Source organism: Amphiura filiformis, chromosome 2 (assembly GCF_039555335.1).
Source record: "Amphiura filiformis chromosome 2, Afil_fr2py, whole genome shotgun sequence".
In the NCBI taxonomy this organism is placed as follows: domain Eukaryota; kingdom Metazoa; phylum Echinodermata; class Ophiuroidea; order Amphilepidida; family Amphiuridae; genus Amphiura; species Amphiura filiformis.
Genome location: NC_092629.1, coordinates 97,559,099 through 97,579,326, shown reverse-complemented (window position 1 = coordinate 97,579,326; position 20,228 = coordinate 97,559,099). Strand labels below are relative to the sequence as shown.

General features: G+C 38.6%; 1 protein-coding gene and 1 long non-coding RNA gene across 2 annotated transcripts; both read right to left on the bottom strand.

Annotated features, from left to right (window-relative positions):
• Window positions 1-4,628: 4,628 nt before the first annotated feature.
• On the bottom strand, window positions 4,629-10,358 carry LOC140137770 (uncharacterized). Its single transcript, XM_072159540.1, has 4 exons — window positions 10,215-10,358; window positions 8,556-8,657; window positions 6,479-6,545; window positions 4,629-4,937 (listed from the first exon to the last, which is right to left on the bottom strand). The coding sequence occupies exons 1-4, from the start codon at window positions 10,354-10,356 to the stop codon at window positions 4,844-4,846; spliced, it is 405 nt and encodes a 134-aa protein (XP_072015641.1). The 5' UTR covers window positions 10,357-10,358; the 3' UTR covers window positions 4,629-4,843.
• A 1,609-nt stretch (window positions 10,359-11,967) lies between these two features.
• Window positions 11,968-20,158, bottom strand: LOC140137763 (uncharacterized). The gene is made up of 3 exons (XR_011856896.1): window positions 20,001-20,158; window positions 13,862-13,982; window positions 11,968-12,306 (listed from the first exon to the last, which is right to left on the bottom strand). It is a non-coding gene; the product is annotated as an uncharacterized lncRNA (long non-coding RNA).
• Between the last annotated feature and the right edge of the window lie 70 nt (window positions 20,159-20,228).

Genomic DNA, 20,228 nt, shown 5'->3' with positions numbered 1-20,228 from the left:
CATGACTTGGAGATAGTAGCTTCGAAATCGCAATAATGGCCAATGTATGGACACTAGATCCAGGTGAGGTGAACACTTTCTCTCCAGCAGTTATGTTTAATAGCTTCTGAACTCCAAATTTTCGGTTCAATATTTCTGTAGACTTCCATCAGATGCCTGATCTGTGCATTGTGGTAGCAAGTGGTGGATCCACATCAGTTCAAACCCATTCTCGTAAAAAAAAACATAGTCACAACGAATCGGCTGGTGGTGGTGGACCAGTTGTTCACAACACTTAACAATGCTGAAAAATGTAAAATGGAATTGGGCAAGAAGTTCTGACATCAGTGTCAGTTTCATTGAATTGTTTCAATACTTCACGCTTTCCTTCGCACATGTGTTAAGGAGACAGGGTCATTATCAGACGGTTCAAATATCACAGCGACTAACTCTAGTGAAGAAAGCAGAACTGAACAGGAAGAAACCTGCTAGAAGCATGAAACTTCTAGATGCATGTAAGTGCCATCAAGTCCCTGTGACACAGGATTCTATCAATATCATTGCACACTTAACCGAAAAAGAACTGCTTCGCAAATTTTGCTATCTCCGGGTTACAGTAGCCCAGATATTCACCAAATCCGACAAATGAAAGTCAACGATAGATTTGAAGATAGTGAAATTTCTGTGTAAAGAACTGAGACAATCCATTCAAAATGCTGTGAAACGAGAATCAAACTTGTCAGCAGATATTGATGCTTTGTTGAAAAATATCATAGTGTAAAATACAAAATGCAGGTTGCTCACAGTTACTAGAAATTACAAAATGCAAGGAAATACTATGTAAACACATGTAGACTATAATCCTGTTTATATTTCTACTCCTTAGAAGTAGATTTCAGCAGTTTTCTTCAAGTTGGATGATATTCAATGCTGGCAACTCATAATTCGATATGGTCATTTTCACAGTAAAGGGTGTAACTTTTGATTTTTTGGGTCAAAATTTCAAACCACTTAAATATGTTTATGTTTACTGAAATCATGCATAGAAGCAACTTAAATTCCAGTAAAATAATGTTTCAAGGCTTAAACCTTTTGATTTCTAATAAAAAATTTGACATTTCCATAACATTTGGTTAAAATCTAAGGAAAAATGTATTTTACATAACCTCAGAAAATTATGACATGAAAGCTGGAATACATGTGAAATCCCATTCCAAAGTAAGTCAACAGATATAAGTTAAATTTTATACCATGTTTTGCTATGTTTGTAATTGCAGTTTTGAAAATTTTAACATCAAGTGTCATTTACAATGGAAATTTCCAAACCTTAAACATATTTTTTAAGTTTTAATTGGGTTCCTAAAATAATTTGAATGTCTAACTTCATGTACAAATACTACTTGATGAAAGGAACCTCCCAGCCAAGTTTCACAGAAATTGAGTTATTTTTTAGAATTGGCAATTCAAGCAATTTGTGTTTCGGAGGCTTCAGTTAACAACACAGGTGATCATAAAAGTAAAATATTTGGCTAACCACTACAAGTTGACATAAAAAAATAGGTAAAAAAATATCACAATTACCAATTTTCATGCTTTGTTTCTAAGTATTGAATTTCAGTTGTGACAAAAATTAAATTATCACAGCAAGTCATTTTTTTGTTTCTGAGGCTTCATGTTAACAATTGTTAAACATTGCAGAAGTAGTTTTTTTGAAAACGACAGTGTTGGGATCATCTAAGTTGTTATTTTCTTGTGTATATTGAATCAATGATTCTATGCGGCAGATATTGTAGATTTATCACATGTTAATTTTTTCACCCATTTGTTAAGTATGGTGTTTTTTGCATGTGAAGCCTCCTAAACAGGCTTTTTTGGATATCAGTATATTTTTCAAACATTAACCATAATGTCAAATTTTTTTTTTAATTTATGACATTCTGCACATATCAAGTAATAATTACAATGCAGATATCAGTATGAAACACACCAATTTAGATATGCATAGATGATAATTAATCTTATTGTTGTTTCGGAGGCTTCATTTGTTTCGAGGCTTCAATTGTTAACGGAAAGTTTGTATTGGGTCCCATTTTCAAACGGGTGATATATATATCCACGATTTAAAAACATGTGACTTGAGGATCTACTTTGCTACATTTTGATAAATAGATTGGATGAGCTCTTTTATTTATATTTGCACAAGCTTGCTGAACAGTTTGTTTCGGAGGCTTCAAAAAAAGTTAACGGAAAAGGGCTCTTTGAAGTCAAGATTTTATAAAATTTTAAAAGCTTGCAAATCGACTAATTTTTGTTACCCATTTCAAGTTAAGATAACCACTGTTATGAATCAAGAAGAAGTGAAGAAATAACCAAGAATTATGAACCAAAGCTACACCCACAATGTTTGTTAACAATTGTTAACGGAAAATGAAGCCCCAAACGACATAAATATCAAGTCCGGTTCTCAAAAATACAGGGCTGTTCACAATTAAATCTAATGTGGCAGTGTTTACTGAACATATGACTGTACTTTCAGGATAAGAAAATTATCCATGAACTAACTGAAGAAAACACAGGGTTTTACAAAAATGTTACTGTTTTTTATAGTTTTTCAAAATGGCAATATTAAGTACATTTAAGCCTGCTAAAACTGAACGCAGTAACTCTAAAGCTGATTATGCTACCCAAGGTAGCTGCTAACTAGATGACTTATGTGGCCAAAAATCATGGAATTCTGTGGCTTTATTAGAACACTACGGATTAAAATGTTAAAAATCCAAAGTTACACCCTTTACCGTGAAAATGACCATATGGTAACTGCTAATTGCTAAAAGTGTCTAATTTGTGTTCCCAAACATCAAAACATAGATAAATACATCTGTAGCCATGTTTCTGTCAAAATATGCTAATACAAGCAAAATGATGTCATTTTGGCAGCCATTTTGAATTTCTGTCAACTGATAACTCCTACAGGTACTCCAATTCTTCTTATAAGTGTCAATGTTGTGCTCCCAAATCAAAAAAACATATGAAAAAGACTTATTTGAAGCCACGTATCTATCAAAATATGCTAATACAAGGAAAATGACGCCATTTTGGCGGCCATTTTGAATTTTCTGGCGACTGAACTTGTACAAGGTACAGATAATCATCTCAAAAGTGTCAAATTTGTGTTTCTCAACCCCCAAAACATATAAAAGACATACTGAAGCTCTTTATCTATTAAAATATGCCATAAACAAGCAAAAATATGCTATTTTGGCAGCCATTTTGAATTTTTGAATAGTACAGGGTCAAACGTCATCGGAGGTCAAAAATTTTGGCAGATTCGTATTCTACGGCAAATTTGTCCATAGTAACAACTTGTTTCAAAAAATTATGGTGATTCGCCCAACCCTAGTATAGGGAGTCTCGGTTCTCCTTCTCTAATTCTGTGGTATTCCTACTTCATTTGGGTGTATTCTACTACATTTGGGTGTATTCCTACTACATTTGGATGTATTCCTGGTACTTACAGGTGATTTAGGGTGCTTTCTTAAGCCTCCAACAAAGTCTTTCATATCACTATCTTGTCGGGTCTCCATTGAGTGATTCTTCACACGGGAGTCCGTCTCAAACTTAAACTCACTCGGTCGCGTTGGCTCTTGTGCCGACCTCGCCGGATAGTAGCCCGCCGCGTCCTTCGCCATCTGATATGACCTTTTAGAAAGCTCCAGCGCTTTCTTCGCTTCAGTCTGTTTCTCGGCTATCTTTTTCCATCTCTAGGTCGAGGGATGACTTCGCATTCCAGATTTGCTGGTTACTTGTCTCCTGTTAAAAGAAGAGAACATCATGTCTTCAACCATTCTTATTTGGGTGTACATATTATTAATACATTTGGGTGTATTTCTCGGAGTCATTTGGGTGTATTCCTAATTCATTTGGGTGTATTCCTAAGCTTCCAAGTCTCAGATATTGTGTAATATTTTACCTTCCTTAACTGCAACGGAAATTATGATTTAATTAACCCAAAAATATAATTCTGAAATGTTAGAAAAAAAGTGCTTCTTCATTTTTGAATTTGTTTGATCACCAATGGAAACCCATTCATGCATGCATGTACTTTCATTGTGTATTAGAACTCAACCATCCCATAATATTAGAATGTGACAGTGAAGCGCCAGAATGAAAGCATACACGATTTCCACATGGTGGCTGAGTGGCCAGATGAACAACTAGTTTTAAGTTTGAGCATTGTCGTGACAGTCTGTCATAAAAACTGCAAAAACAATAGAGGCCAGGTATCTGAGGGGAATGTGGTGACAGCCTTATGATTCCTGCAATTGATTACAAATTTGAACCCCTGAGGTGTATTTCTGAGACATTTGGGTGCATTTCTGAGCCATTTGGGTGTATTTCCAAGACATTTGGGTGTATTCTCATCACCTACCTTACACAATTTAGGCGGTGAGGCATTGTCAGCTTTGGTTTCTGATTCTGCAATCTAGGAGATTTCCTCGGATTTGGTGATTTTCTAGTATTTGTTGGCGGGAAGAGGTCCTCTTTCTTTTTGCCTGATGTGGATAGATCAACAGAGGGTGCACTTGTTACACATGAACGCCGATTCCTTGCAGAATCAACAGACGGCGCCTCTTGGTGGATGATGCCATGCGGCGATGATCGCCGCTTTTCTTGCTGAATCAACTGATGGCGCCTCTTGGTGGATGTTGCCACATGAGGTGATGATCGCCGCTTTTCTTGCTGAATCAACTGACGGCGCCTCTTGGTGGATGTTGCCACATGCGGTGATGATCGCCGCTTTTCTTGCAGAATCAACGGATGGTGCCCTCTTTGTTGCTGCTCCAGCGCGAGGAGACGAGCGACTTTATCTAACCGAGGCCACAGAGGGCATTCTTTTCGCTGCCATGGTATCTACAGATCTTCTTGTGGTGCTTGCTACTGATCTGCGTGTGCTGCGCCTGAGATAAAAAAAAAAAAGTTAAGTTTTAAAATTTTAAAATTTTTGCCATTTTAAACCAGGCAAAAACTGGTTGTTGCTCCTTTGCCAGCAAAAACAAACCCTGCATTTGGCAGGGATGTAAGTAGCTGTTGAAAAATAAAACCCGATATGGTGCGAGCGAAGCAAACAAGCCAAACACTTGATTGGAGCACTATCTTTTTAGCTAACGTTAGGGATCAGGGAATAGGCTATGAGGGTATTACCACCCCCCCAAAAAAAAATTGGATTCTGGATCCGGAAAAACAGAAATCTGTAAAAAACGGAAAACTTACATCCCAGATTCATACCTTCCAACAATAGCAATCATTGACATTTTCCTAAAGGACTGTCCTCTTTTTCAATTTGAAAACCCCAAAAGAGGACCTGTTGGCAGGTCTGTGAATGGAACGAAGTAATCCAGCTGAAAGGAAACTATTTTGAGGCTTGTGGCTGAATGTAAATGAGGATTTAGGGTATTTAGCTGCCGAACTCCTGAAAATTAAATTACAAGGACAATTTTTTCATTATTATGTTTTGATGAATCCAGTGTGCAAATATTGGATAAAACAAAATAATTGGCTCATTCCATGTCAAATCGCCCCCATGGAATTTTAAACCTGACCTCCTTCAAATTTGTTCTAATTTGGTAAATAGGGTGATTTTGGCTGCCAAAGCTGAAATTTCAAGTTTGAGCTCAATCGACTTACGGTTCTCACGCTTACAGCCCCATTTCTAGCGATTTCTGCGAAAAAATGGCGAATGCAGATATTCCAATGACCATATCTATGTGAGCTGAAATTTTTCTATATTTTGTAGAAAACATATTGGGGAATAATTTGAACATGCTTTCATTTCAGAGTCATGTGATCCACAAGGTCAAAGTAAAGGGAAAGGTCATACAATTTTAACTTACTCATATATAATTTTTATAATGACAGATTTGGCTTTCTATGACAAGCTTTCTAATGACACCAATTTCTGCTCATTTGGTCATACCATTACGGAGATATGGTCATTGAAAAGACTGCCACCACACCATTTTTTGCAGAAGCAATTTTGCAAAAAATGGGCGGGCCGTAGCGGGACAACCGTTAGTCCGAGTAAGCTCAAACTTCAGATTTCAGCTTTGGCAGCCAAAATCACCCTATATACCCAATTAGAACAAATTTGGAGGTCAGGTGTTACCCATTGGGTGATTTGACCTGGACTGACCCAATGATAAAATTGGATGCTCTAAAACCAGTATCTATTGATCTCACTATAAGTTATGGCTGATTTTGCATGTTTGAGGTTGACCCGGGGAAGCACCATTTGCACATCCCTAACATCTCATGCAAATTATGAAACTCATAGCTCAACCAGTAAATATGGGCCCAATCAATCCCAGTAGCCCCCAAAATATCTTGTCTTTGGCTGTGCCCTCCCCCTAACCCCCTCCTTTATAGCTTACCTATTACTGTGTGTTGCTACTATCCTGTCTTGGGCTGTGCCCTCCCCCTAACCCCCTCCTTTATAGCTTACCTATTACTGTGTGTTGCTACTATCCTGTCTGAGGCTGTATTTTTGGATCTTGTGGGCCGCAAATGACCTGTCAAAAAAACATTTTAAAAATTGGATCAGTTTTTTCCCGGCCGGTGACAAATTCCAATATCCGAGCTCTCAAAAGTAGGAATTTAATTAGTATATTTATTTTAACACATTGCAGCCAAATGGCTGAATTACATGAATTTTACAATTTGATTTAAATAGTATAAAAACATCAAATAACATTTTAAAGACACATTTAGAAATTGTAAAAACATCAAATTACATTTAGAATAATTGCACACGAGAAACATTTAAATATATATAAAAAAAACATCAAATATTGCACATTAGAAATACATGTAATTAATAATACCAAACAAAAAAATGAGACCATGGGGGATTACACAGAACAGACCAGCTGTTTTAAAGGGGGCAAAATTTGGAAGGGGGATATATAATGAGCAGCCCAGCTGCTTGCAAAAAAATAAATTGGATTTAAATATTTGGAAAAAAAATATAGATAAAATGAAAATGAAATAGCTATCACAGACAAAATTGCACTGAGCAGACCAGCTGCTAAAAAGTTTGAATACCTGATAACAGGGGGTCAACCAAATTAACACAAGATAATATTCAAAGACAAGATAGTATTCAAAAACCTGGCAGCAAATGAGTTGAAAAATACAATAATACAATTGCACTCAAAAACACCAAATTATTTGTTTAAAAGGTCAGCCATGTATGGCATGGGGCTATCCTGGAATCTTTTTGTTTTGCACTTGAAGTTCTTGAATTTTCTCATGTTTCTAAGGGTCATGACAGACCTATACTCAGCCGTAAGTGGAACCAGGTGGAGAACCTCTCAGAGGTAGTTGTCTTTGTGGCAAAATCTCTGCATATTTTTTCCCTCCGGTTGCGGAGTGGATCCAGCTCAAGATCTGCTAGAGATTTGGAGTAAGATATGTACTCCCTGCCTTGGCTTTGCTTACAAACACGCTTCTGGATGTTCTCCACCTGGTTCACTTGACTTTGAGTAAGGCCAGCATGCCAAAGAGGGGCAGCATATTCCAATACTGGTCTCATGTATCCCTTATATACTGTGAGTACCTCACTGGGGCTGAACTCTGCTTCTTTTAATTTGCGCATCGTAAACATTTTGCGGTTTGCTTTAGTGCACATGCTATCGACTTGGCTATCCCATTTTAAGTCATTTTGGATCATGGCACCAAGTAATTTGACTTTATCAACAACTGCAAGTTGGTGATTTGAAATATGCAGGTCAACCTCAGGAACTTCCCTCCTGCCAAAATACACTTGCAAAGCCTGACACTTAGCTGGGTTCAGCCTCAATTTGTTTTCATCAGCCCAAGTACTCAGATAATCCAGACTGTCTTGCACGGTGCTGGCTTCACCATAGGCCCTGTTCTCACCAATGGTAAGATCATCCACATACTTCCACACTTTGTGGTTTGGAACATCCAAGGCGTCATTGATCATACCGAGGAAGGAGAGAGGGCCAATGACGGTGCCTTGAGGGACACCACCATTAAGCAAGACCCAGTCTGAATATGTATCTTTGTACTTGACTCTTTGTTTTCTATTTGTAAGAAAATCAACCACCCATTGAACCAAAATGGGAGGAGCACCTAATTTCAGTAATTTGATAACAACAATCTTATGATTGATCAGATCAAAGGCCTTGGAGAAATCAGTAAGCACTAGGGTACTGATATTCCCCTGTTTTTCAGCACCAGATATCATATGATATCAACTAAACAGTGGGTGGTTGAGACACCCTTTGATTACCATACTGCCTACTGTCTTTACGTAATCTTTACGTAGCCTAGATACAATGTACACATCATTTAGCTTAACATTGTTCCAATAATTATATAAATTGTAATTGTAATTCCAATATAATTGGGTGTAATCCCACGACATTTGGGGTGTAATCTTAACACAATTGGGTGTAATCCCAAGACAATTGGGTGTAATCCCAAGACATTTGGGTGTATTCCTAAGATAATTGGGTGTAATCCTAAGATACCTGGGTGTGTAATCAGTTACTTACCATTATTTTGTTGTTTGCTGGTATCATTTTCTTCATCAGCCCAGCTAGTCACAATGTTGCTTGGTTTGGGCTTGCTAGTCACCACCACCTCTTTCTTGGTTTCTGTTTTAGTAAATCAAAAAAAAAAATTTGTGGTAAAAACATGCAATTTTACAATAGCTTGGGTAATACATGGTATCTTCCTTTCTAAGAGTAGACAAAGGTATTTGGGTGCATTCCTAAGATATTTGGGTGTATTCCTAAGACGTTTGGTGGTAATCTCAAGACTTATTCCTTGTTTTTTTTTTTTTTTTCCCGCTAGCCTTCAAAAACTTTGCGTTCGATTGGACGCACAACTTTAAAACCTGGTCGGAAATGTGTGTCCCACAAAATTTTTGTAGCGTCCGTACATGTAAGTTAATGTGTTGGGCAACAGGGAATACAATTTTACAAAGCCCCCGATTGCCGGTATTGCATTGCATTACATCGCAGTTTGATGCAAATATTTGACTATTTCCTTTCAGATTCCTGATGAGATTTTAAAGATGTATGTAAATATTATTGTCAATAACAAATGTCGTGAATGCAAACCTGCTGACAATGTACGATAGTTTAGAAAGTTGTATTTTTGCTCGTGTTTGAGCAAAAGCTTATCATGTCTCACTGCCGTAAGAATTTTCATTCGTGACTAGTGACCCGGAAGTGTTGCAAACTGGGTTAAATGTGAAAGTGGTTAAATGTGAAAGGTCAATAACTCGTTTACTGATTGGTCCATTGTTTATGAATATTAATTAAGCTTTATTAGGAGAATTAGGAGTGATCAGTCAATGAAATTTTCTTGATTTTTATGATGATGAAGTCGGTCAGCTTATAATCACTAATTTTTGTCTTTTTTCAACTTGCGTCCGACTCGCAACGAGTTGATGACATTTGTTGAACATTGCGTCCAGCAATACAAAAATGCGCCTGGACGCTTAAAAATTACGTGATCCAGCGGAGCCTTGATTTGGATGTATTTCCAAAACAATTGGGCATTTGGGTGTATTTTGCAAGACATTTGGGTGTAATCCCAAGACTTTTGAGTGCAATCCATTTTTAGTACATAATTTGGGTTTGGGTGATTTAGTAATTGGGTGTATTCATAAGACATTTGGGTGTATCCTGAAGACATTTAGGTGTAATCCCAAGACAATTGGGTGTAATCCCAAGATATTTGATTTTGGGTGTATTCATAAGATATTTGGGTGTATAATTTGTTCAACTTATGTTTTTGTGTTCACGATTTAGTAATATTTGGTGCTATTTTGCGAAAAGCATTTATTTCATAGCAGGCAATTCAGGGTGTGATGTATAACGAACTGGAAACAAGCAACCTTGAGCAGACAACTTCATCGATTCAGCGAGTAGAGGGCGCTCTGCATTTATTTACATAGTTGGTGTAAACTCACTGAACTGAACAACTAAACAAATGTTGTCTTCTACAGTTTGAGTGTATTCCTAAGACATTTGGGTGTATTCCTAAGACATTTGGGTGTATGCCCAAGACATTTGGTTGAGTGTAGGGCCTATTCTTAAAACACATTTGGGTGTATTCCTAAGACATTTGGGTGTATTTTTTCCATAGACATTTATGTGTATTTACCTCTACAGTTTGTGTTATGAACATGCCTAACTATGTACCTTTAGGAGTGTTTTCCGCAGACACGTTGATGAGCGCCAAGTTGTCCTGCTCTAGTGAGGGCGCTGTTGTCACCACCTTCGACGGTTCCTGTTGTAGTGGCAGGGCTGGACTGTCTGTTGTCAAATCTGTAATTGATATCATGCGGCACCTCTGTGTGTAAATAAAATAAATACATTGGTCAATAACAGCTGTACGGTGCGACCATTGTGGTCGCATTGGCGACTAGATATTTTTCTGATGCGACTAAACCTTCAATCCCTGGCGCCAATGGCGACCGACAGTTGAAGCTTACTCGCCAGCAAATAAGATAGGTCAAAAGTTTTTAGTACTTTAAGATGGCATCAAAGTCATAATTAAAGAACTTTGCATTTGATAAAGGTGAAGAGGTTGAAATCAGGGAATGCAACAATGATAAAGGGTGGGTTAATTCTATCCGAGATATTTGGGTGTATAATAGAGAGTACCATATGCAATCCATAACTCATCAATATCATCGCAAATAAATCTTCCTCTCAGCAACGAGGCCTCAAAGTGGGGAATTTAACATGATAATAATGAACCGTAGTATGAATGGTGGAATGTGGAATCAATCTAGAGACTTGTCCCCATCTGTATGATATCTTATACGAGACATGTATCCTCCTACATAGCTGCCATTGCAATTATTTACTGTTCCTGTTGGTTTCTTACACATTTGGATGCATTCTATTTCCTAAGACATTTGGCTGTATCCTAAGAAATGTGGGTGTATTCCTATGACATTTGGGTGTATTCCTAAAAAGACATGTGGGTGTATTCCTATGACATTTGGGTGTATTCCTAAAAAGACATTTGGGTGTATTCCTAAAAAGACATTTGGGTGTATTCCTAAAAAGACATTTGGGTGTATTCCTAAAAAGACATTTGGGTGTATTCCTATGACATTTGGGTGTATTCCTAAAAAGACATTTGGGTGTATTCCTAAAAAGACATTTGGGTGTATTCCTAAAAAGACATTTGGGTGTATTCCTATGACATTTGGGTGTATTCCTAAAAAGACATTTGGGTGTATTCCTATGACATTTGGGTGTATTCCTAAAAAGACATTTGGGTGTATTCCTATGACATTTGGGTGTATTCCTAAAAAGACATTTGGGTGTATTCCTATGACATTTGGGTGTATTCCTAAAAGACATTTGGGTGTATTCCATGACATTTGGGTGTATTCCTAAAAGACATTTGGGTGTATTCCTATGACATTTGGGTGTATTCCTAAAAAGACATTTGGGTGTATTCCTATGACATTTGGGTGTATTCCTAAAAAGACATTTGGGTGTATTCCTATGACATTTGGGTGTATTCCTAAAAAGACATTTGGGTGTATTCCTATGACATTTGGGTGTATTCCTAAAAAGACATTTGGGTGTATTCCTATGACATTTGGGTGTAAAAAGACATTTGGGTGTATTCCTATGACATTTGGGTGTATTCCTAAAAAGACATTTGGGTGTATTCCTATGACATTTGGGTGTATTCCTAAAAAGACATTTGGGTGTATTCCTATGACATTTGGGTGTATTCCTAAAAAGACATTTGGGTGTATTCCTATGACATTTGGGTGTATTCCTAAGACATTATTTTGTTTGTATCCTAAAACATTTGGGTGTATTCCTAAGGCATTTGGGTGTATTCCTTAGAAGACATTTAGATGTATTCCTAAGACATTTGGGTGTATTCCTAAAAACATTTTAGACAGCTGAAACATACCTTCATCACCTGAGTCACCGCTATCCACTGGTGGTGTGCTGTTGACCTGTGGTAGCACTTTCTGAACTGGTGGTGTGCTGTCAACCTGCAGTGGCACCTTCTGCACTAGCGGTGTGCTACTGTTGATCTGTGGTGGTGCTTCCTGCCCTGGTGGTGGGCTACTATCAATCAGTGGCTGAACATTCTGATTCTGCACAGGTGGTGTGATGTCGAGCAAAGGCACAGCAGACTGTGGCGAGCCAGTTATCGATTGGCGGTGTGTTACTTTCCACCTGTGGAGGCGCTTCTTGCTTATGACACATCTTGGGTTGGTCTCACTGGTGATCCAGTAGTCGCCTGCTCCACCTTATGTGATGTAAAAAACTGGGTGCAAGACATTTGGGTGCATCTCTATTACATTTGGGTGTATTCTAAGACATTTGGGTGTATTTCCAAGGGTGTATCTATGAGATGAGTGTATTTCCAAGACATTTGGGTGTAATACATTTGGGTGAACATCACAACCCGGACTCCCTATATACTGTCACGTACAATAGTGCTGTTAGCTATGGGGCAATTAGGGGTATTCGGGTCCTTGCTGATGGTGCGAAAACAATTCTGCGTCTCATCTGAAACATTTAGGTATTGTGTGCAGTAAGGTGCATCAAACGACTGTACGTACAATCAAGGAAATTAATGTTGGAACACTCTGGCATAATTCTGTAAATTGCCACCCTTCTCCCCCAGTTCAATGTTGATGAAAGCACCTTTCCCATTGGGCTCTCCAGTCCCCCCCAACATACTGTGAAACTACTGCATTGCGATATCGCAATAAAGTTAGATACATTTTAACTTGGAAATGCGACAAGTTGTGTTGAGTTGCAACAAAAAGTAATCAATATATCGGCATCGCAAATGTGGTAGTAGTATGAACGGACCTTAAGAAGTTTGGGTGTGTTTTATATGAGACGGATTAGGTCAAAACTCAAGAGCATACGGTCGAAGCTCGCCCTCGGTAAGTTCGGAATCAACAGCATACGGTCGTAGCTCATCCTCAGTAACTTCAGATTTAAGAACATATGGTCGTAGCTCGCCTCGGTAAGTTTGGAATCAACAACATACGGTCGTAGCTCGCCTCGATAAATTCGAATCAACAACATACGGTCATAGCTCACCCTCGGTAAGTTCAGATCAACAACATACGGTCGTAGCTCACCCTCTGTAAGTTCGGAATCAACAACATACGGTCCTAGCTCGCTGGTCGCCCAAGGTAAGTTCGGAATCAAGAGCATAGGCTACAGTCGTAGCTCATACGGTCCACGCCCCGAGCGTATACAGTATGCTCTGATTGATTCTCAACTTACCGAGGATGAGCTTCGACCGTATGCTCTTCGAGTTTTGACCCTAATCCAGCCTCATAATAATTCCTGACAGGTAATTACGGGTAATTCTGTTCGAATAATTGGGGAATTGGGATGATCATTCAGTGAATCAATCAGAGAATCAGTCAGAGAATCATTCAGTGAATCAGCGATACTGTGTACGCCGACGTAGACCGCATTTAGCTACGACCGTATGCTCTTGATTCGAACTTACCTTGGACGACCATGAAGTTACGACCATATATGTTGTTGATTCCGAACTTACTGAGGGAGCTATGACCGTATGTTCTTAATTCTGAAGTTACTGAGGATGAGCTACGACCGTATGCTGTTGATTCCGAACTTACCGAGGACGAAGCTTCAATCGTATGCTCTTCGAAGTTTTGACCCTAATCCCGCCTTTATAGTTTCACCTCATCATTGCACTCAGTAAGACATTTGGGTGCATTCCTAAGACAATTGGGTGTTTTGGGTGGTAGAACTTTTACCTCATCATTCCACTCAGTTAGACATTTGGGTGCATTTGGGTGTTTTTTTACCTCATCATTACACTCATGATACTCCTCCTCCTTGGCTTGGTTGTCTTCATCATGACTCGTCTGAGTCGGTTCCTCTTGGCTTTCCTCAAACGTTACCGCACCCCATTTTCATGGTCAAAATCTGAAAATTCACAAGAGAAACAAATTTCAATGGTAATTTGCAATGAAATTTTTTGTAATGTTTAAATAGGCCAAGGTTGGCAAAAACTGCAATTTTTAAAGGCAAAAAATGAGATCAATAATGTCAATAAAAAGTGAGATTTTCCACAAATTTGTTTTAAAAAGCAAGCTTTTCCCGAAAAATCACCGACCCACCTCCCTAATTATTTCCACATCAAGTGTTGTTTACATAAATCCTTTCTCAGTTTATGAATATGACAAGAAACTACTACAATGTACAATTTAGTATTCAACACAGCAGGAAAAATGGGTAATTGGGTAATCTCATTCCAGTGCCCTGGGCAAGCACTGGGTACCCCTTGCCTCCCTGGCTAGGGTTATGGCTAAGACCAACGGCGGATCTAGCGAGCTTGCACCAGCAGTTAGCATCGGTAGTGAAGGCGGATGAGTTACAACCTCCAAAGTCAACGGCAGTCCACTGGCGGATGAACAGAGGAGAAGGGAAATGGTGGTCATTCTTAGTCCACCCTGTAGATGGCTGCAGTACTAGCCTAGAGGTAGAGGGTGGTCATGTAGTTTGGTGTGCACGCTATGCTATCGGTCGGAAGGTTGCAAGAGATCATGAGCTTTCAATTTATCCTCTATCCCACTCATTGTGGCCCTAAACGTGCAGACACCACAGTGGGTGCATAGCATGCCGTGGTTCGGAGAGTCACATAAAATGGTGGTCCCATGTACCAGAAGAGCAATATCTGGACATGTAAAAGTTGCAGGCCTTTTCGTAAAGAGAAGGGGATCACCCGGCCTGTTGTCTGTCACACTCGGCATTGAGGTTGCGCTACCCTTGGCAGCATATCAACCTGTGGCGCGCTTTGAGGAATCTGAGTATTCAGAAAGCGTGGATAAATGCAGTTTTATTATTATTCCAGGAACTTTTCCTGCTTAAGTAGAAGTATGATGTAAAATAAATGGAAATTTGTTTACAGAATTCACGTGTTTGGAGATTAAGAGATGAATATAAGTTATTGTTCTTGGAATTAAAAAAAATATCAAAATTTATTCTAAAATAACCCTAATTCAGCAACCCTAATTGTTACAACAAACTGAAGAAACCACTCAATGCATAGTTTCCTAGATCATCACCATTCAAAATTGCTATTAATTTCTGGTGCTGGTGGCGTCTTGCAGCTTCTTTTTGAAGGTCTGCACAGTAGCTAGTAGCCTAGTAGGCCTACTGTCTTTACGTCCGGGAAGCACATAATCCATTCATGCATTGGGGATGGTGCAAAAGCTTGCAATGCTTGGCCAAGAATTACTTAATTTACCTGTAGTGCTTGACCAGGCAATTTTATACCAAGCATGAAGCTAGCAATTGGTGTGATATGCACATTGTGCACCTTAATTACCGACTTAACCAAAAGAAGAAGCAAGGATCATGGAGTCATTGAATGATGGTTGGTGAATGAAGAAGTTAGCAATATCATGATAAGCTGAATTTATACATATCGCTTTTGCAGAAAAGCGATTCTCACTCATGATCAGTGTTTACTTACATTTCCAGAGCGTTGTCGATCAATCGCTTTTGTAAGTTGAAGAAATCTCAACTTCCCAGCGATATCACTTGACACGTGAATGCATCAACCAATTATTTTCAACCAACTGGATCTATTATTTTGCTAATTCTTCCTTCCTTCCATATAACGTGCTTACCTCAAATGGTTGAGTATTCAACGCATGGGCTTTATGTGCACAGTTTGCCTAGATGCACGATCCTGGAACCTAGGATTGATTGCAGATATCAGAACTGGGGATGGTCCCCTCTCTTTTCGAATAGCTCTAACACTGAACATTGCACAGGGCTTGACTCTTCCTGTACAGGACCAACACCTTGGTCTGAGGCGGACATTTTATAAATGAATTTAGAAGAGCAGCAACGACACCACTTGCATTACATTCCAGATGTTAAATCTACATCATATGCAAAATTTGAGGAAAAATGAAAGAGTCTATTTTATTTTATGGCCATTTGTCTGTACCAGGGGTCCATTTCACTAAAGTTTTAACCCTTCAGAACTCAGTAACGCTCGAAAGTTACTAATACCCAATACTAGGCGTAACTTTCACGAAGGGTTCCTGTAGTAATCCTATTACTTACGAAGGGTACCATTCGTAAGTATGTTTAGTGAAATGGAACTTTACGACTCGTCGAAGTTACTTAACGATTTTGAGACTTACGAAGCTTTAAGAAAGTTTAGTGAAATGGACCCCTGGTCTTATAATGTATGTGGCCATGCGTTTTGAGTTGGGCCAGTAAATAGGTGGAGATGTTACATGCGCACGGCATTTCAGGGTTCATCTTTTTAATTTTCTCAGTTAATATGCAGCCTATGTAGTTAAATTTGGTGTCAAATTAAAGCTTGTGATGAGACCAATACAGTAAACCTTTAAAAAGTTGTACAACGTTATTAACATTTGAATAATTTGCATCTAATTAGCATAATGTGCGGGGTGGAGGAGGATCAGGAGGAGCAAATTTAATAAAAGTGACCCCAAGGGGTCATATGATGCAAGAGGACGAGGTCTATTTCTTTTTTCACAATTCACTTTAAACTGCATACTATAACACCATACAATCATATTCCAGGTAATTTAATTTGCTTTGAGAAGCAATTTTGCATATTTTATTTTCCGCTCAAGATTTACACATTGAAGTCAATGGGAAAATATGCCTTGAAAGAGGCAGGCGCAAAATCATTTTAATTTTATTGAACCCTATGATGATATGTATTTAAAGCTCTGACTGAGAGGAATTCAAATATGGAACTTTTAAATATGTGGGGTGAAGCTAACTTTTTTTTTTTAATTTGTCAAATTTTACATTTTTTCCCTAAAATATTTGGTATTTTCAGTTTCATAACTCCTTAGTGTTACACCCTGTGTCATTTTAAAGTGCATTTTTGGATTCCTTGGTTCATTTGCAGCCAGAAAATGTATACTTTTATATATGTTGGGTATAATATGTGAAAGATTTTCATATCTAAACGAAAAACATGCAATTTTCAGCTCATAAAAACATGTAACTAATTACCGGCCCAACTCAAAACGCATGGCCATGTAGCCCTATGGAGAGAGTGCCCGTTGATGGCACTATAATCCCCATTTTAGGAAAAAAACTGTGATTTAAAAAAACGGACTTGTGCGAATTTTCTAAAATTTTCAGAGTATGTAGTATGAACATGTAGATATAATCAAGTAGTTGCCGTATCTGCTCTTCTCCTAAAAAATAAAAAGTCCTATACCTCAATGATACCGTAATGAAACCTAGGTGAACGGCTTTACGTGACTTCCGAATCACGGACGCTGCACATCTGCACGCTAGCCTAAGCAGTGTATGGGGCGAGAATTAAATTCTGTGATGAAACTGGACTTAATTGAAGGATTCCCGACCATATAGGAACTTTTTGGGAGGGAAGAGTATTTTCACCTAAAGCTTAGCAAGCCCAAGCAGGCTTGAACCTCACCGATCGTATCTCCCGGCCGACAGCGTAACGCCTTTAACCGCTGGGCCATCTCGCTTTTAATTTACCTTTCCGATTATTTACTTTTTGATGATGAATTAATTCAAAGCAATAATTATTGACAGCGGGTGATGTTTTAAAAATGTATTGTGTGGCAGTTAGAATATTTTGATTGTGGTCTGCAATCGCTATCGCCGTGATAAGTACATGAAGTACAGTACGCATATGAAGTAGATAACATGCAAAAGCGATGTGCGATGCATCGCAAAATTGCCGATTGCTCATCGCTTTCCAAAAAGCGGACCCGGGTACTTTAATCGCAATCGCCGGGGATCAAGTATAAATCAGGCATTGAGTTTTGAAAATACTAGGCGGCAATTAATAGCACTCCTTTGAAATGTTAAGGTGAGCAATCAGGTGTGTTATAAACCGCACTTGTGAAGAAGCTAAGGCTCTGGCAGATTTTACAAGGTGAGCTATAAATCACACTGGATGAACAATTTAGCAGAGCTATCCATGCGAGCTGCTGCACTCGCCACCTTAAAATTCAAAGCCTGATAAATTCAGCTATTAAAGCCTTTGCATCGGGCTTGAGATTGGAATTCCAGTTTCTTTCTCACAAAGTAAGGGCTAAGAAAGTAAAATTGTGCAATTGTGTTTGGTAATGGCCTTCTCCCCTTTCCTTGCTATTTTCTTCAATTTCTTGCTTTGTTTATCACATGTTCATACATACACGCTAAAACTATGACCTATGTATCAGCGCTGTGATTGGTCGAGAGAGCCGGGTATAAAACAGTGTTTATGCCCAGTGGCAGTGTCCCGGACATGCAGATATGTGCGATCGCCGGGTAGGAAAAATTAAGGAAATTCACGATTGATTTTAACAATGTGAATGTTGCCATATACATGTATACTTTTTGTTACCGTATTATTTTGATGAAATACTAATCACAACCGCTTAGTCATGAAAATATATTGAATGAACCCCTAAATCATGATGATCAACGCAACACAACCAAGGATGTTTACAAAATTAATACTCCCCACGCACGACTACAGACTGAACACCCTGACCGAAGACATCACGACAGCACCAACCGACCCAGTTTCAAGAGGAGGCTCGCAAATTTTTTTTTTTTCACACACTCTCACATTAATCGCGCGCACATTTCAACCTGACCTAAAGTAATTCCACCAAAGTTGGCGATAGTACGACTTTTGCTAGTTGAAACTTGAAGCTGCCGACTTAACCTTATATATCCAGATTAGTCACGATTATCGCACTTTCAGTCTCCCACGCGTTTGAACGGGAATTGGCTTGCGTACTTTTTCGATGTCTAGTGAGCAAATGTTTTCAATATTTTGAGAAAATGATGTCAAATTTTCTATTCTGTATTGTTTGGTAATAATGTCTTTTGCCAATAGTATGTTTAAAGTTGTAATTTTGTGTTTTTGATCGCAAAGATCGGATATTTTCGCTCCCGATTCAATTCTGAACCCTTTCGCAAGGGTGCCGATTTCGCAGAACTTTGACGATAATTTTGCCTTTTTGGACACTAAAATGCATTCGATCCTTAATTTTGTTTCAACCGAGTCTTAAATTAGCAAGCACAATAAGGTTGGTACCACTTTTATTCTGTCGGTCCGTGTCACGCCACTTCCGGTTGATGTGTTCGAGTGAAAACAAGTCCCTGATTCGATTTTTGTTGATGATTTCTGTCATTGGTGTAATGTAAATTTCGATCGCAAATTGTCAGTGGAATCAAACAACCGTTTCTAAGTTTTCAGAGTGAAAGAAACTTACTTGATTTACCGCTTATATACTGACAAACTTAAAATTAAATTCCATGGTCGAGTGTCGCTTTTTCCAAAATTGAATGTCACTCCAGCAACATCGCTATGTAGCCTCCTTCTCAGCCGTTTTCTGTTGTTCACAACAAACCGTGAGCCACATGCAGTTTGGGCTCGAGACTAGAGATAGCCCGGATGTCCCAATCGACAGAATATACATTGATAAAATTTTAAAGATTTTTTTCAAGTTTCTAATCGGGCAATAAATCGTTAGTGTGTATTTCCATTGACATCCAAAATGGGAAATACGAAGTCTGATGGACATAGGAACGGCGTCCATGAGACTCAGCGAGTCTAATCCAGATCAATCAACAGTGATCAAAGCAAAGCTATATAACATCATGAACATTATTCATTTAAATAACTGATTAACAGCATGCATTTTATTAGGCTACACTGGCTATCCAGGCGTGTGCTTTTTATAGTATGAGCTTGGAATGGTCCATGAATTTCCCATGGATTAGCATGTGTCCCATGGTCCTCACGGACCAACCAATATGCGGTGTACCACCCTGCTGATGATTCAGAACTGAAGGAAAGCACCGGGAGGAAAGCTTACCATCATGACCATGGAATGCATGTTACTAAAACTGCAGTATTATTTCGACCCATAAACCCATAACTATTACACATTTAACAACCTGACTTACTAAACCACTCATCGGCATTATCATCTATATTCTGTGATACTGTAAATCAACAAATTTTGGGCAATCAGCCTCAAAATTAGCATCGTAATAATCTGCCATCTCTCACAATTTTCAAAAACTTTGTTGTTTCCCGGTTTTGCTGCTGGGAGTTTTTAATTTCGGAGTGATTAGCCAATCAGCGTCGATCTTTTCTGTATTCTGATTGGTCAATGCTGTCCGACCTGAATG

Coding starts and splice junctions, on each gene's coding strand:
- LOC140137770 (XM_072159540.1), bottom strand. CDS start 10,356: ATGATATCAATTACAGATTTGACAACAGACAGTCCAGCCCTGCCACTA. Junction 8,658..10,214: donor TGCGGAAAACACTCCTAAAG/GTACATAGTTAG, acceptor TTACTAAAACAG/AAACCAAGAAAGAGGTGGTG. Junction 6,546..8,555: donor CAGCAAACAACAAAATAATG/GTAAGTAACTGA, acceptor TTTTTTTGACAG/GTCATTTGCGGCCCACAAGA.